The 18,639-nt window shown below is 39.8% G+C and overlaps 1 protein-coding gene across 4 annotated transcripts in view; it reads left to right on the top strand.

The window, feature by feature from the left end:
* The window catches only part of unc13bb (unc-13 homolog Bb (C. elegans)), a 61,325-nt gene that overhangs the window by 19,106 nt on the left and 23,580 nt on the right, over positions 1-18,639 (top strand). For 2 of the 4 annotated variants that reach the window (XM_020601195.1, XM_020601194.1), the window contains exon 1: positions 16,854-17,069. Coding sequence is in view for 1 of the 4 variants with exons in the window: in XM_020601196.1 (XP_020456852.1) it covers positions 457-530; positions 776-821; positions 2,470-2,683; positions 14,320-14,619; positions 14,739-14,829 (725 nt within the window). In the remaining 3 variants the exon portion in view is untranslated. Of the gene's footprint in view, positions 1-456; positions 531-775; positions 822-2,469; positions 2,684-14,319; positions 14,620-14,738; positions 14,830-16,852; positions 17,070-18,639 lie in introns of those variants that run through there. The other 2 variants (XM_020601196.1, XM_020601192.1) reach the window with 2 other exon arrangements.

Raw genomic sequence — 18,639 nt, forward strand, 5'->3', positions numbered from 1 at the left:
AATCCTGCGGAAAAGTGGGAATGGTGAGAGTACCAGATCTTATGCAGAGAAGGGAAAAATTAGGACTAAACACTGCTGTGCTGCTTTTGGGTACATAATTATATTCATTTGTTATTCTGCTTTAGAAACTGAAACTTGATTGATTTTGATGTGCCTTGGGATGTTGATGTCTAGTTACTAGTTACTGTCTGGACTAATTTTTGGTACCATTGTACAATGGATTTGTGTCTCTGTGATGAAAAATGTTTCTGACATTTGTGCTTCTCCTCTTGTAACAGTCTGTGACTATTGCTAACTAACTATTTTGATTTCTTAAGAGGCTCATGGAAAAGTTAATATATAAATGTATTATGATGACGTCTTGGAATATGACACTTGAAATCAGACAGAGCAGGATGTTTATTTAAGTATTGCATCACATGTATGTTTGTTGTTTTATGCATGTTTTGGCACCAGACATCCCAAACGATGAAGCACAGTACTGGACAAGCAAGTTGGAACGCATCAATACCATGAGAATCCATGAAGAGGTAAAGTGCAATTAACTCTTTTCTACTCTCATTTACAAAAGAGTGAGATATGATTAGTCAGTTATTATGTCTAAATGTACAGTATTTCCTGGTTTTCTACTGCTTGTGCAAATGAAGCAGACCTGCTATGAGCTGTGCTAGTAAATTACTGCAGTAACAATATGACAAAATATTTAAAAAAGAGACATGATGGCTTCTCTCTCTCTCTCTCTCTGACACCCCCCACCCCCCACTATCCTCTTCAGGATGATGTTCAAAGTCGCCCACTACCATTTGCAGCTTCCCAGTGCTGTGAGTGTGCCAGCCCGCCTACACTGCTCTTGTCCTCTAGATGGAGTTAACGCTCCACCCTTTGAGCTCTCAGGCTTTGATATTTTCTTTCACATCCTTGTCTCTGTTTTAGTGCTTAATATATTGGTAGTTGAATCCTTTTAATCAGAGTTGAAAATTTAGACTATACATTTCAAATTCAGTATGTCCATACTTTTAAAAACTTAATAAAACCATGTTAGACATGTTAAATCTTATACTCCCACTACTTTTTGTTCTTGTGTTTATTATTTTTTTCCACAACCCCTACCTTGTTTGATTGTACCTCTCACTTGTAACATCTGCACTTTCACCAGGCAGCTATTTCGGATGGGCTGATCCACTGAGTATGTAACCCACACTTTGATAAAACCATAACCCTAGCAAATCCTCAGTGCCCTCTGCATGTCCAAAGTCCCATATTCCCTTACAATATGCATATATGCATTTTATTCTCAATATTTCCCTTTAACACCTAATTTTCCTCATTTCCCTTGATCCCGTTTGGACTTTTTTGGTTTGTTTCCTTGCCCTGCTAGTTTCCTAATTTCTTTGCTGATGTCATACAGTTTTCTTCACCTGTGTAAACTTGATGAGTAAATTACTGGTTTATCATGCATCCTAAAAAGTCATCAAAACAATTTTTTTTACTCCTATCTTCCCCTGAAATGGTGCTCCACATATTACAGGAGCCATTACCAAATCGTAAATTGCAGTTGCATCATTAGACTGAGGTTAGAAGTTTTGGCTCAGCTGTATTTATATGTCACCATGATACAGTATTTTGAAATAGGTTTTCTAACGTCACTCTTGAGGTTGTAAAGGTCACATTCAAAAGTGGTTTATTTGGTTGCTCTTCTTATGAACAACCATCATATATTATAAGATCAATTTACTGTTTTTTGAAAGCACAGCTGTATTCACACAAGCATTTGCCGAGCACAAGTGGATGCATTGATGAGGGTGAGTTTTACGATTCTGGAAGGAATCTGTACGATGCTGTGTTGTTGAGGTGGAACCACCCATGGTGCTGGTCCCTGCACTTCCCAAATTCAAATGATTGATAAGGGCTGTGTTTTTTCACTGACAGTTTAGTCTGTCTAATGTTAATACACACACACATTTGATTTTACAGTTTATAAAATCTTATTAACATTACTACCCAGCCAAGGCAGTGGGACTGACCTTTAATTTGGATGAAGTTTTTGTAATGCTTGTGACAACAACTGCATTTAATTATTCTGTTCACTTTTTTTGCTAGTGTTTTTTGCAGAAAAACAATGTACTCAATTGCAGATGGATCTAAAGGATAACACAGTTGAAGACTCACCTCAGTTTTCTTCCATTTAGCAGGCGTGCTTGCATGTATAAGGGCTATAGTCTTTTATAAGTGCATGACCTTTTGCCCTGTTAACCCCTCTATTAACCTGGCATCTGCTGACCCTAGTTTGTTTGTTTCCTCAGCTCAAAGAAATTTTTTTTCCCAGATAAGCAAGATTTAAACTATAATGCATATCACATGGGTTTGATAACAAGGATTTAAAAAAAAATGCTTATTTTGATATGAAACCTTCTTTTTGGTATTTCAGGAAAAATTAATTTGTTCATCTCATCCTTTTGCCTGTTGCAGCTCTGGATGACCAGGACAGTGCTGTAGATGACCGGGACAGTGACTACCGCAGTGAGACAAGTAACAGTCTGCCCCACCGTTACCACACAACAGCTCAGCCTAACTCCTCCATGCACCAGTACCCAATTGGGCCTCGGCCGCAACACCACCCACACTCCTGCACAAACTCTGTCCACAGTTTTGATCTAGAAAACAAGGACCAGAGAGGAAGCAGGTAGACCAAGTATATGCAGATGCACCAATACACACCTTCACTCACTGTTACTTTAAATAAAACACTCACTTTCTCACCAAGTGTATTCCTACACATCAAGAAGCATATCACAGTTATTTCCTTAATGTGGCTCCAGTCAGCATGCATTTGAGATTGCCAAATATTTGTGTAATTATTAGTTGTATAGTAATTATTAATATTCTCAAAATAATAATACACTATCATTATTATTAACATGAATTTGTTTTGAGGCCATATTTAGTTCATAAAGAAATGGTCTTGATGCAGGAAATCTATTGTGCATTCATAGATTAGTGTTGAACTGCGGCTAGGGAATGCTCATTGTTTATATTTATTTTTGTCTCTGTGGTTTGTTGTGTTGTTTGAGGTTCCTGGTAGTTTGAAAGGCTCTGAACTTGGTTTAGCCATATTACCCTGGAAATCCCTCAGTCACCTGCAAAGGGAGGTTGGGGATTAAAAACATATTCAGTGCATGCCATCAGGTGGTGAACTATCATGCATTTCTTATGAACACTATTGCAGGTTAAGCGTTGAAATGCTGATATGCATGACTGTTGCTGTAGGGATTTAAAAGATCTCTTTTCTCCAGGGAGGATGCACGCACACACACACACACACACACACACACACACACACACACTTAGAATTTGATACACACAGTTTTATTATCCATGTACACCGACACATGTAGCAATGTATTTTTAGGTAATTTTGATATTGTTTTCAAGATAGTTTAGCTTTTTAATGATGACAGGCTCACCGAAAACTACTAAATACGTCTTTAGCCTACAGTCACTCTAAAAAAGAAATTGTGTTCTGATTACAACAATGATTGCTAAGCTGAGGAGCATATTTGTGTCTTTACATTTGCATGAAACTGTTCTTGCTGTGTAACTTGCATTTTGTTTTCATTTTTTCTGCTTGCTTGTTTTTCTTCTTTCCTGTCCCCTTCTCCTTTCCCATCCTATTAAATATATATTTCAACCTAAATTAGATCATTAAACCAGAAAGGAAGGGTCAGGCTTATACCTGCAGATTTTGGCATGGGGGTTGATGGGTGGAAAAACAAATACAAAGGACTGGGCAAGCCTCAGCTGAGTGATTTCTTTGATGATGAGGAAGACATTGTTTTCCTTCAAACAGCAAGATCCTACTCTGAGTCATCACATAACTCTACCCATCAAAATGCTTATTGTAGTGGTTTTCAGTCTGCCACCTACACTGAGGGATATGACAATATTGATCGACAGAAAAAGATGAAGGACCCAGGAGGGTTGCTTAGTACAGAGGCAGACAAATTAGGAGAAATTGCTTTTCCCTCTGACCTTACACTGCTCTGTGAGAGGAAAGGGGAACTGTTTATGCAGCAGGTAGAAAAAATCCAGGAAGAGGAGGAGCATATGACATGTCTCAGGCCATACAAAAATGGGCTTCTCTACAAGACAAGAATGTGGGCTAAAAATGAGCTAGACCATACTTTGGACGATTATGTGGCAAACAAAAAAGAACAAGATGCAAGAATGAAGGCACAGTTTGATTATGATTTAGAGAGTCCTGATGATCTGCACTATTCCATAGAAGCAGAGGAGGATACTGACATCGATGACATTTCCTGTAATCCAGAATGTTCAAGACATTACAAAGACAGATATTCTTTCTCCTATGACAGCCACATAGAAAATTCTCACAGTCTTCAGGAGAAGAGGTGTGGAAAAGCTGAAATTGCTCGATGGACTTTGGAGGCAGTGCCCTCTCCTGTGGAGGAACCAAGTGATGAATATGTAAACCCTATGGATGAGCTCCAGTGTCTAGTTGAAACCGTTTCTGAATACCTTGCTGAAAAAGAGGAAGAAATTAGCAAGTATGGTGCCCTTCCTAAATCAAGCAAATTTCAGCTATCATCTCAGGGTAGCAACAGAACTAATTCGTTTGGAGAGGACCAAAATAGTTCATCAAAGGATCCAAGATTAGAAACCCAGTCAAACACTACTTCTGACCAGGGCATCTCAGGAGTAAAAAACACCATGAGCTCATTCTTTAGTTCGCTCACTGACAGAGTTGGAGGCTCCAAACAGCCTGCACTGTCTTTACGAGCACCATCTGCACAACCCTCAAAATCTGGACTAACTAAATTGTTGTCCTTTATCCCAAAATCAAATATCTCTGCTCCTGTAGCTGTTGTTTCGCCCGTAGAAACTTCTCCTGAAAAGTCGTTCAGTTCTTTGCATTCTCAGCAGCAACGTGATGCTAGTAGACAAGGCCATAATCAAAAAATAGACACTCCCACAAGAGGTCAGACTCAAACAACTACAAAAGAACATGTACCTGAGTTTGTAACCAAACCTGAAAGTGCCCCAGAAACCTCTGTTTTGGGTAAATTGAGCCATTTAAAGCTTTTTTCAGCAAGCGATAATGGGAACTTTCAGGAGTCCACATATTCTCAAAGCCGTATACAGTGCAATCAGAAATGTGATCACCAAGGTAAACAGTTAATGACGGCAGGGCATAGGAATTTAGAAAACCTAAAAACTTCAACACAAGAGAAACATATGGGACAAAATCAAGATGAAAATACATATGGGAGACAAAATCTTCTGTTTTACAAAGAAGAAAATGAGCAGGATTCAGGACCAGCAAAACCATCTGGTCAAACACAGTCAGCAAACACTGGATTCTTTAGCCCTCTGAAGAAGTCATTAAGTTCATTGATTACTCCTGCTGTCCCTGTTCCATCTCAGGGGCCTCTGCATGTGCCAGTTTATCCAGTGTTTAGATCTAGAGAGGATCCCCGACTAGAGAAACCAGTGGAGGGACCATCACTGAGTAGTAAGCACAAATTGCCTTCCCTGTCCACTGAAAATGTGTCTAATCAGCAATATCTCAAAGTAGAGGGAGGCATGATGTCTGGTTTAAAGTTTGCATCCAGTGAAGATGTTGGTGCCTCCATGAACACACAGAATTCTGTGCAGTCATATTCAACTTCAACAACCTCCACCAACTTTACACGGAATTCTGCTGTGCCCCAGGAAACCACTGAGAAAGGATGGTTTTCTAGTATATTTAACCCTATCTATGCTCCCTCTGCTTCAAATCAGAATTTTACCAGTTATCATTCTCAGAAGGGCAAAGTGCCATCTGTCTCACATGTACAGCATACATCAAATCAGAAACTAACGGCAGCCTCTCATGGAATTGAGGATCATGCCCCCTCACAGTTTCCTCACTCTCCCACGCAACAAAATTCTCTGTCCTCAGAGATGGGGGGCAGTCTCTCAGGGCTATTGATGTTTTCTTCTGCAGAAAAGATACCACAAAACATACAGCCTTCTGGACCTAAAAAGCAGGGGCACCTCACTGGTAATTATGGTAATTACTCTGGTCAGCAGCAGACTTCAGAAGAAACACAGAAACTACAACCACAGCAAAAGGGGCTGTTGTCTGGCTTACTTAAATTTGCATCATCTGAGAATATTCCAAACAGCCAACCAGTTTGGCACCAACAAAGCAATATTCAAAATGACCAAGAAGTCTTCGTCCAACAGAATATTCAAGGTCCACCCCAAGGACCTCATTTTAGGAGCAGAGACCAAGATGTTCAACAGCACAGTAGTACACAAGGCTTTACTCGGCTACAAACAGTTCCACTCCAGCAGCAACCCTGTCAACAAGGTGGTCTTTTATCTAGTCTTTTTAAATTTGCTTCAGCAGACAATACAAACACAGAACAGCAGCCATCAGCACAGCAGCATGGAATTACCACAAGTAAATCCAGTCACCAACAAATAATGGCAATGAATGTCCTTATTTCTAAACAAAATCAAACACAAAATAATTCAACACAAAAAACAACTCAAGCAAGTGGTCTACTTTCTGGACTGTTCAAATCCTCCTCAGAAAATGTGGCTCAACCACAGCAGTCCGAAATCACTTATGAGTCACAACAACAAAACAAAGTGCCATGCAGTCAAACTACTCAAATACAGAGAGAGACAGCAAGTCAATCTGCAATGCTCTCAGGGTGGTTTAACAAGTTAACAAAATCATCTGAAAATATTGACACAACCTGCCAGACATCAACTGCACAGTCACTGCAAGGCAATACACAGTCTCACACTAATGTAACACGTCAATCTTCACAAGAACATGCAGAGGAAGAGGAAAGTATTCCACAAAATTCACAGCAAAGTTTTTTATCTAGACTATTTACCAAAAATGTAACTAAGGACCTGTGTACTTGTAAACCAGATGAAACATCTGGTCAGTTCACACAACAACAGATTCTCTCAAATAAATTCACAGAGTTGCATGCAGATGTATTAAAAAATACTACCCCTGACCCTGGAAAGGACAACTGTCCAATGATTGTTCCATATTCTCTAAATCCAGGACAGAGCAGATGTGTTTTAATAAATACACCTGTCTCAGTTGATATTGAAAGTTTAGACTTGAGGACATCAGCTACTTTTGCAAGATCTCTTCAGAGTCAGGCCACATACTCCTCAATTAACACAGGTAATTTATCTCAGTTGTATTATTCTGGCTCACTCAAGGTTCACCCAGTGGCTCATAGTGCAGGAAATATCCATTCCTTTTTACAAAGCCATACAACCTTGCCGACCATGCAGCCATATACTGGTGGAAGCATGCCTTCTTTGTATGGAGCCACAAGCCAAAGTAATTACTGTGGTCAGTTGTCTGCTTATGAAACAAGTCCCTCCTATGATGAAAACCAGTGGATTCATGAGCGTGCTCTGTGGCAGCAGTTTCAAAAAGAGTCAGTGAATTATCAGCCCCAGGGATATGATCAGTGGTACCCCCAGAGCTATGAAGGTGCTAATTTGCAGGATTCTGCTTTTCACTGCAGCTCTTCAAATATGAGTCAGACATTTAACTCCTCTACACAATGGCAAGGCCTTGTTTGTCATCAAGAGCAAAATGGGCCATATCAGCATGAGAGAGACAGAAATGATGATCTATATATCAAGAAGAAATTATGGAGCAGTTATGAAGACTTAAGTAAATATTCCATGTGTCTCAATGATGAGGTTGCATTGAACCTAACCACTAAACCGAGTAATGTAACAGTTGGGAAGTGGCACTCATTTATTGACGGTAGCCATTACAGTTTGAATGGGGTTTCATATCACAAAGACTGTTACGAGGAGACTGCACCAAGTTTATCTTATTCTGCTAACTGGCAGTATGGAATGGATAATGCATGCTTTCAAAATGTTCATACTGAAGACATGATCCACCAGAGTCAGTTTAATTTGAACTGGCCAGTAGATTCAAACTGTCCTCTAAATGCTAATATTGAGACAGAAGACTCCCTGTACTTAGAAGACTCAGAATGGTATCAGCAGTGGCTTACACTTCTAGAGCAAGGAATGTGGTGGGCAGCTGATGAGGGTGACTGTGGCTATTTTGTTTACACAGATCATGAGTACATATATGCCTTGCTTACAGATGCAGCAGGTGAATATGTCTATGCATGTGCCCCTGAAGGTGAATCTTGGGGAAATGCACAGAAATTGGATACCTTTCCCAGTACTTGGCTGCACAGTGAAGTTATTTTTGTCTGTGGCTTTAAAATTCCACTTTACAATGAGGACGAGCTTCTGTGGCTACCTGGTCAAGATCACAGTGATTATCAGCTTCTTAATACCCCCCTAGATTTGTCAGCTGCCTATAGAAAAGGAAATCCAATAATGAATTTGAATCTTGAGGAGTTCTCTCAGATGTTTGAAAATTTAGTTCTGTCACAAGGCCAACAAGGTGTCGATTTCACATCGTACACATTTAACAAAGTCAAGATGGATCCAAGGCAGCCCAGTTATGTCTATGAAGACCAATGCAATGATGTTATTAACCTTTCTTGTTGTAATAAAAACCACATAAACCCTTATGGGAGCAACCAAGAGAATAAGACATTTCTTGCTCAAAAGGTTGCCAATTCCCTGAAACTGACTTATCCTGCAAATTTCAATCAGCAGCTACTTCGCAGCTGTTGCCATCCAAGTCAATGGCGCCATTCATCCACTGGCATTACAGTGAAGCATGTAGCTGAAATATCAGAAGATGAATGGAGAAAGAGAGTGTCTCTAGGAGAAGAACGGCCTAATCGTCAAGACAAAACAATTACTTACCTGAAAACTTCTTTTGTGGGCAAAAAGACACAGGTGGATTCAAACAAAACTAGCATATCCTCCTGTGATCAACCTCCTGAAAAACATTCTAAGAACATTCTTTCATTGGGTTTCCATAGTCTTAGGTCGAAGATCATCAGAGAAGAATCTACTGCTGTTTTGACTCAGCCAGAAAGTGTTAAACAACAAATGCAGAGATCAGCTACTCCACAGGAAACAATTTTGCCAAAAATACCAACTGCTCAAGTGACTCACACCCCAGCACAATCACATACAATTTCACAGAAACCCAGACTTTTACGTCAAACTACCATGGTACAACAAGCAACTCCACCAACACTGCCCAATGTCACAGCACCTTCAGGATCAAAAGAATCTCATATTAAACCTACACAACCTGGACAGCTTGCGGCTGATAGGTCAGTGGAGAAACCAGTGAAGAAATCAACTGAACAACAACAGTCAGGCTTTGTGAACATTCTTAAAATTGTAGCTGGAATAGAGGAAACCAAGCCAGATCCCCAGAAGTGTTCTCAGACATCTCCCAGTCAGCATAGCAAAACTGGCAGCGCTACTTTACTAGGCAGTACTCATACAAATGCAGGGACTACAGGAGTGTCAAATCTATTTGACTCATTTAGCACCTTATTTAGTACTGAGTCCACTCCACCACAAAATCCGCAAATGACGCCTAGTGTTGCATTTAGTCCACTGGTATCAGCAACTAGACCTAAATGTAAACCGCGAATACAAACGATGGACCAAAATGATACCTATCACTCTGTGCAGAGTCAGCCCACAAAGAAAAGCATATCCCACATATTTTCTTCCAGTTCTTCCACAGGGCCTGCTACAAGCCAGTTAGAAACAATGCCACCTACAGAACAGATAAAACAGGAAGCTGGAATTAAACTATCTGGTGGACTGTTTGAATTTTCAGTTGGAGAAATTATGACAGGATCAGCAGCAGCTGCTCAATCTGGACCCATGTCTCAAACACCTGTGTCAGATACAGATGCACCAGAGGAGTCATTTGGTAAAATTATATTATCAATGCTTAGGGGACCAAGTCCCCCGCAGGCCGAACCTAAAATGGGACCCTTACCTCAAGAACATCCACCAAGTGCAGCTCCACAACCCCCTCATCTGGACTCAAATGGTAAAGGTTTATTGTCAATTTTTGAAGGATCAGGCCCTCCTCAGGCTCCCCTTCAATCCATGCTTACCTCTGAGGCACCAAGACAGGGAACTGTTCCTCCAAAAGACCCCCCATTTACAGGATTTCTTTCCATGTTTGGTGCTCCCAGCTCCCAACAGTCTCAATCCCAAAAAGGATCTCTTCTAGGGGGACTTCTGCCTGGGTCATCGAGTTCAGCTGAAAGTCCAATGAAAGGACTGTTCTCAATGTTTAGTGATCCCAGTCCTCCACAGCCTCAGCCACCAACAGCACCATCTCAGCAAAGAGTAGTTCAATCACAGGCTCAGCAAGGAGAACATCAGACACAATCTAAACCACAAGCACTGCCTCAAGCACAAGGGCAGCCAGCCTCCTCTGTTCATGGAGGAATATTGGGTGGCTTGTCTACCTCTAGTGAAAGTCCAAGAAAAGCTTTGTTCTCCATGTTTAGTGGCTCCAGTGTTCCTCAAACACCCAGAGCTGGTCAAAATTCAAATATGTCTTCTATGGCAGCTTCCAAAGAACCTGGGAATAGTGTGCTTTCTCTTTTTAATGATATGTCACCTCCACAACAAACTCCTAATTCATCATCTGCTGTTGTTACTAACAAAGCACCATCAGCTACTCAATTACTGCAAGGTTATTCCCAAAAGACATCTGTTTCCAGTAGCCATGTCCCAGTGGCAGCAGCTAACAGTCAAATATCACGTAAAATCTCAGTGAGCAAAGATTGTAGTAACTCTGAAGTGCATGCTAGTGTGCCCTCTAATACTACTGTCAATACCACAGATTTGAGTGTCACAGTTAAAGACACCGATATTACATTGTTAGAACCAAATTTTGAATCTGTCACTGTGCAAAAGGAAACAAGCACAGACAGTGCACCCCAGGATCCAGCTGTCTCAGCTTCTGGCTTCTTGTCTGTGATAAGTGGCTCAGGCCCACAGACTCCATCTTCACAAGCTGGATACATTTCACATGGTACAAGAAAATGTTTGGCATCATTACATTCCTTTCCCAACACTGAGCCTAGTTCTCACCAGTCAGGTCGTTCACATTCAGGGTGTGGATCTGGATCATCAGGCCCCAAGAACCAACCACCTCAAGGCTTTTTGTCTGTGTTTAGAGGTTATGCAGCCCAACCCTCTTCACAGTCTGGAAGTTCTCTGTTAGGGGCAATGTTTGGAGGTGCTTCATCCCAAACACCAGCTTCTCAAACAGGAGGACCATTACTAGGTGGTTTATTTGGAGGTTCTGTATCACAGGTTGCTCCTAAAGTTAGCCCTACTAAGACCGGAGGCTCTGCTTCTCAAACAGCAGGAACTCAAGGAGGGGCATCCTTATTTGGAGGCTTACTTGGTGGATCTGCTGGATCTCAGACTGGAGGATCTGTTTTGGGTGGAATTTTTGGAGGATCAGTAGCTTCAACTACACCACCCCAGACTAATGGGTCTTTTGGTGGAATATTTAGTAGGGCTGCCACCCAAACTTCAACACACCAAAATAGTAGCTCTATACTCTCAGGTATTTTGGGTGGGTCATCTTCTCAAACAGTTCATACCGATGCATCTCTTCTGGGTGGCGTTTTACCTGAAGCATCCATTCCTGATGAAATGCCAAGTAAAACTTTGCTTTCAGTGTTTAAAGGATCTGTTCCACTGGCAACTTTCACTGAAACAGGTACACCTACTGAAAGCAATGAGGCTGTAGAAACACGACAGCAACCTGATGGTACAGTTCAGTTTCTTGTGGAAAGTATGTCAAAAACTGATGGCATTGTCAACGGCCAGAATGCGGACAAACCAACTGCTTTAGCTAAAGGTATTCAATCTAAAGAATCTGAAATCTGTGCATCAGCACAGCAACCTGGAAGCAAAGACCTCATGAGTGGTCAATCACATCAAGGTACAGTACCACCTAAAGTAAAAGAGGAAACACCACCCATTCAGTCAGCAAGTCCTGTGGTCCAGGGACAACACAGGCTTACACAGCCAGGGAAATCTGCTGGTGACTCATCAGCAGAAAGAGTGACAGGCTTTATGTCTTCCCTTTTCAAATCAGTAGCTGCTCCCAGTAGAGGCCCTCAGAAACAGCAGAAGAACTCACTGTTTGGAGTGGGAGGATCAGCACCCCAAGCTGCTACAGGTCAGACAGCAGCTTCCCACACAGGGGCTTCATTACTGCAAGGTTTATTCAAAGGGTCAGCTTCTGAGTCTGATCTTCAGTCCACTGCCACCACCACTGCAAGAGAAAAGTCACCTGTTGAAGGAGATGTGATGCATGAGGAGCCTATGGTCATTAAAGGAGACCCTGAGACTAAACAAAGTGAAAGATCAGTTGCACCTGTTATCCAAGAGGCGGATACTAATATAGCTTCTCCAGTTAATCAGTTGTCCAGTAAAGCAGAGCCACCTCAATCCAAGTCTCTGTTTGGGTTTATATCAGGATATAGTGAGGCAGGAAAATCTCTTGGACCCCTATTTTCACCAACAATGCTATCAGGTGCTGAATCAAAGTCACAAACAGAAATGGGCAGTGGTCTCTTTTCAGGATTAGAAACACTTTCTGGAAGCTTGTTTCAAGAGGAAAACCCTGTTACTGGAAGGCAAGAGCCATCCACCATTTCACTATTTTGGACAAAGATAAGTTTTCCTTGGCAAGCAGAGCCATCCAGGCCACAAGATGTCCCAGTTATAACATCTCAGCCCAAAACTAACAGTATGCCCACAAGTGATGAAACACATAGCGCACAAAAGGTTGCAGTATATGATAGCCAAAAACCTGAATTGGTAGGTTACAAAGATAATATAGCAAACCCCCAGATTTGCATCTCCACTCCTGAAATAGATCATTCAGCATCCCTGATCCCAAAGGAAAAAGAAAGACTTGTAGAAATATGCCTTTCTGCAGATTCCACTTCTGGAGTGCAGCTGGACAACCAGTCCAGGAGGGATCTATTGAATACAAAAAGGCTAGTAAAAGTGTAAAAAGTGGTGTTCCCCCTCACTGTTTATGATGCATTGACATTCTGGAAAAAATGTATTCTCTGTCCATCTCTGCAATCCATCCCTACTAGAACAATTTAATATTTAGCTTGAGCGAATATGTGTTCGTATTGAAAAGTTTGTATTGTGTGTAGCATCTACATAATTTCATGTTACTTCTAAACAGAATTCCAAAGCAAAATTTACATATATAAAATCATGATCAATTAAAAAACAAATCTGCGCAACCTTTTATTGATTTATTAAACAGATCATTTACTCTACAGTTTTCTGACAGATTTATTGGTTGTCTAAACTTCTATATTCTGATGATGTTCATTATGATTGTGGTCATCATACTTCTACACTTATAAATCTGCTAGAGTAATATTGTCAGCAAACTTAAATGTCAGCAACTGTATTTGGCAAACTGTGTTTACTGCTTAGTTTGTGAAGAGGAATGTTTATATAACGAAATAAGCATGACTGTCTGCAACATAATTAATGTAAATTTTGTTTGACCATGGAATTCTGATTTTTTTAATTTAAGTTGAAAACAGAAATTTTGTTTTGAAAATACAATTTAAGCATAACCATATTTGTAATTTGCCCTAAAAATACAGTTAGTTATGGAATTCAGCTTTACAAAGTGTAAAATTTCATTCATTCTGCGTATTTTATTGTACACCTCCATTTCTGTTGTAATCACCGTCTTTATGAGCTTACTAACCATCGTACACATTTGTGTTCTTCATTGTGAGCAAGAAAAACACAATAGCATATGTAGATATAATTCATTAGTAAGACTAGCAATTACAAGCCATGTTATACCTCACACCACCAAATTGAGCATACTCTCAGCAAATGTAGTGTATAACCTATATATTTGATACTGTTTTTATAATTTTTCAACATCAACAGCCTCTCTGCAAGCTTCGGTATCTTTTTTTATCGCATAATGTGGCATGTGTGTATTATTATAATGCCCCTTTTATAGAGGATATTAAAGTTCACATAGTGAACATACATAGTGTTTGCAAAAAAAATTCTGGATTCTAGATGGGTGGGATTTATTACAGACCAAAAAGCCTAATGTATTGATCTTTTTAGCAATATGAAAAGCATTAATCATTTTCTAAAGTTACAATGTTTAAAATTAGTTTTGTGTAACAAGCCCCACTTTTTTATCTTTGGCTAGAAGAAAAATACAAACCATGTTTAGAAATGGTTTTTCATCCAGTTTTGAACCCAAAAAAGGTATTCTGACATTGAACTTTTTTTTTTCTCACACCTCTCTCACCATTGTAGTCCAGTGGAAAGTAGTCGCTTTGGGTCATCAGGGAACCTGAGCCAGACCAGCTCCCAGCTTAGTGAGACTGGCCAGGAGAGCACTGGAGGGTCAGAACTGGAGGAATCATTCCGCCCCCACTCCTACCACAGTACTGGCTTTCTAGTTTCTAATAATGGGAAGCCACGGCCAAACAGACATCTTCCTACCAATGAGCAGACTTCGGCCAGTGAGCAGGACATCCACAGGCTGTCCCCTGAAGTAGGGGGGAGCCTGAAAAATGACACTCCAGCAGAGAAAGAGTCCTCTAAACTCCAAAGGTATAGTTTTTGTTCAGAATTTACCACAATTTTCTGTTTGCTATGATAGAAATGCATAGGAAATTAGAGATTGTGTCCATCTTTTTTAGTTGCTTTACTTTTAAATCCATGTAATCCAGGTTTCATGATGAGGGGCCACCACTACCCTTTTCCCCAGCCAGAGTTTGTTGGTTGAAGGCCATCAACAAAGTCAGGGTTCAGCTCCGGGAGGTAGGCAGTGTTTTACTTGCGTTTCTCCACCAATATCTCATCTATCATCAGCATTTAAGTCTGATTTTCTTGCCCTGTTCTTCCATATCCAACCATGCATACACATATATTTACAACCACATGCAGTTCATTGAAAGGGGTTGAGTTGAACCCATGTGCGTAGTTTTGCATATGGATGGTAGGGACATGTCCTTACCAGTATTTTAGGAGGACACAAATTTCCCTACCAATATTTGAGCAATCCCATGTGCATTATCTTTGCACTGAAGTTGTATTAGCTCATTCTGATGTGCCTGACTGACTGAAAGGGAGGGGGCGATCTAAACCTCACATTACATACAAATATCATATTTGCTCCCAGACATGGAGGCAGCGATAGCTGACGATCAGCATGCTGACAACGCTATGTTATAGTGGCCGACTTCAATAAATTTGGAAAGACATTCACAGTTTAGAGGTTTCTGGATCAATAAGTCATAAGCAAAATGTTGCTAAAACACAAACAACGCCTCTTTTGTTTCATAGTAATATAGACAAGCTACAAACTGATTTTTATCAAAATGAACCATTCGCTGTTCCAGACAAATGACATTAGTCTCGGTGTGCAGCAAGCTGTGAGACCAGTCCTCAGGGACAATCTACAAAGTGTAACAGTGAAAAGAGAGGGGCCTTCTACAACAATGTTCAGTAACCTTACCCAGTGTAGTGTTACCAAAATTACTTCACACATCAATGGCCATCTGCTGGTTATACTACAACCCTTGGTTAGGAAAATAGTTTTGTTTTTTATTTTATTTTTTTCTCATAATTTGTCTCTATCATTGTTGAGACTAAACCTACTCACATGGTTGAACCTCTCTGGTTGTTAAGAAGATGCAATGAAATGCATTACAGTCATAACTGCAGTCTCTGTCTTATGAATTTTGAAACCAAACCTGTGCTCCTCTGGACCCTTGTGGTTACACATTATTTGGTGTGAACGGTGAATTATACAAACTTCCTCTGATTGCCTCTGAGCAACAGCAGTGGACTTATTTGGATTCAAAAACATACCACAAATCATTACCAGGTCATGAATGAGTGTATTTGATTTAGCCTGGCTCTCTGTGCTACAGCTGTCCAGTAAACATATGTGGCTTAAATGGAGAGGTGAGCTGATACTGGCCAGTTTTTAAGTAATATTTATATTTCACTTTAGATTTTTTGTTTCTTGTCATCTCTGTCTCGTATGATCTTCTTAACTGGTTAATCTTTTCCATGTTACCTTAGGTCCATCAGTCACTGCTCCAGGAACCTTTAAATTGCATTAATATGTGGTTCATTAATGGGAGTCCCACTCACATTCTCTGATGAATTATGTCTATACTGTATGGCTAATTTGTCACTTTGTCATACTTACTTGAAGGTCATTATTGTATTTCATCAGTATCTGGACAATGATAATGATTACATTTAAGGAAAATAATGATAAAACTATGATCTTCCATAACTAAATAATTGGCAGGTGACTTGTGCCAAAGCATGTACAATTTAGTGAGTACTGTACATGATGGCTGGCTGAAAACTTGAGTATAAATGGAAAGCAAGATGAAAGTTGTCTAAGTGCAGTTCATTACAGGACATAGAGGAACACCCAGAACGCAAGGCAAAATGCTGAAAACACTAATGAGTTAGAATTAGTTGATCTGTCATGGAGTGTCACACTGACCAGCATAACAAGAATGCTAGACCTACATTAGCACAGATCTAAAATCAGTGAGTTCAGCATGTTAATTTGTTTATCAGGTGTGGTTTTGCTTTCACAGATGAAGTTCAGAATTGAGTGTCAGTAGCAGGCAGATGTAGAAAGAGAAAAAAAAGAGTGAGCTGAGCTGGCAGTTGTACAGCTTTAGATCAGCCTTGTGCTGGAATACATTGCCAGAGGACAGAAAGTGAGAGAGAAGAGAAAGCATACACGAGGGTGGGAGGGAAGTAGTGTTGGCTACTTAACTGAGGGTGAATTGCTCTGCGATCGTGGTCTACCACTGTCGCGCTTGCTATTCCAGCGGTAGAAATAAGGGATTCAGCACTTAGTCAAAGAAGAAGAAGAATCTGCTAGTTTGATTGAGGGAGAGCAAGACATTGAATAATACACCAGGATGTACATTTTGAAAAAGGATAGGGGGGTTACGATTACTAATTGTACATGTGGATTTAAGTGATCTTGAAAGATAGTATCTACATTATTGTTTTCCTAAAAGGTAAGGCATATGTTTTAATATATATTTGTCATTCTGTGCACTTAGTCTTAGGTTTGTGTAGATTTTGATTAAGTAATACATGTTAAATGGTACTACATACATAAAACTTATGTTTAGCCTATATTCATAGAACAGATTGTAGTACTTCCATTGTAAATTACCTGACTTCCTCTTATTTCAGTACTCGATTGATCTACATTTTAATAGCAAATGTTGTTCTTTGATGGGAAGTCGATTTTAAAAACTTGAAAAGCAAGATGTCTTTTTTTTATCCAGGCCGCAGACAATTTAATAAGGAGAGAAAAGAGATTACTACAGACTATTACTATGACTGGCCAGTAAAATGGGCCTCACCCAAACCAGCCCTTCACCCTTTCTTTATCCTGGACAGTCCACTAATAAATAACTGATTAGAAGACTGCACATACAGTGGATCATGGCGGTTTAACAATATTTTTAATATTATTTGGCATGTAATTTGTTATACAACAATGTGTTTAAACCAGATATTACTGTTCATATTTATTTTTAAAGTATTAAAAACATTTAATGCTAATACTGCTTCAAGTTAATTTCACATGGGCTGATTTTGTTCAGCTGATGTGCTTGTCAGCTTAATTTCAAATTGAATAGTGATAGGAAACTTCTGTTCATATAGCCAAACCCTTATCAGGCTAACGGACATCTTCAGTGCTCAAGTGCTTATTAGAGCCCACCAATACAGGGTTGGGTTAATATAGTTATCCATCTCTGGAGTCAGTTTCTCTTAATGAAATAGGGAATAGGCTTTACAAAGCAAAAACCAATGCACATTGCAGTTCTTTAATGTTAGATTAACATGTTAAATAAATTAACAACATAATTATTAATTCAGGCAATATAGAAAAATGACCAGAAGTCAGCATGTATCCCTCTTAGGCCAGACAAAATACATGATAATGTCTTTAAAATTAGCATTCAACAGTCAACTCAGGTCAAGTGCGAAGAAATTCCAGAACTTTAAAGAGCTTTATATTGTCTAGTACTAACAAATCTTACTGTGTCCATTTTAAGGTCTTTATGAAGGTTGATTTTCAAATAGCATTATTTTTCTCGTCTGGTCTGAGCTTTGGAGGGGCATCAGAAATTGTTGTTACCATTTATAATTATAGAAATTTCCAAATTCCTAATGTGATTATCCAAATTGTGATCTCCAGCGACCACAGATGGTATCACTGAGCTGTGCCTGTAACTAGGCTAAATAGAGGGTGTATAAGAGAAATACCAATATAATTGCTCAACTTGCTTCCTCCCTGTGCTGTAAACGAGACAATGTTTAGCATTCATTGCAAGTAGTTTACATGCAGTAATGAATTTTTACACATATTCAGACTGCATACTCTACTTTCCTGGATTTAGTAATGACATCAGTAGATTTATGTTGTATTTTGGGGTTGTTTAATAACGTGTACACTGAGGGCAAAGGGTCATCAAGCCTTGCAGCTGGTATGGGTGTGATAGAATGACATGGCCTTAGAGGACAGAATTGACCTGTCATCTAATTACCGTGCTGTTTTTCCAAAGCATCCTA

The sequence above is a fragment of the Monopterus albus genome, unplaced genomic scaffold (assembly GCF_001952655.1).
Source record: "Monopterus albus unplaced genomic scaffold, M_albus_1.0 scaffold50.1, whole genome shotgun sequence".
In the NCBI taxonomy this organism is placed as follows: Eukaryota; Metazoa; Chordata; class Actinopteri; order Synbranchiformes; family Synbranchidae; genus Monopterus; species Monopterus albus.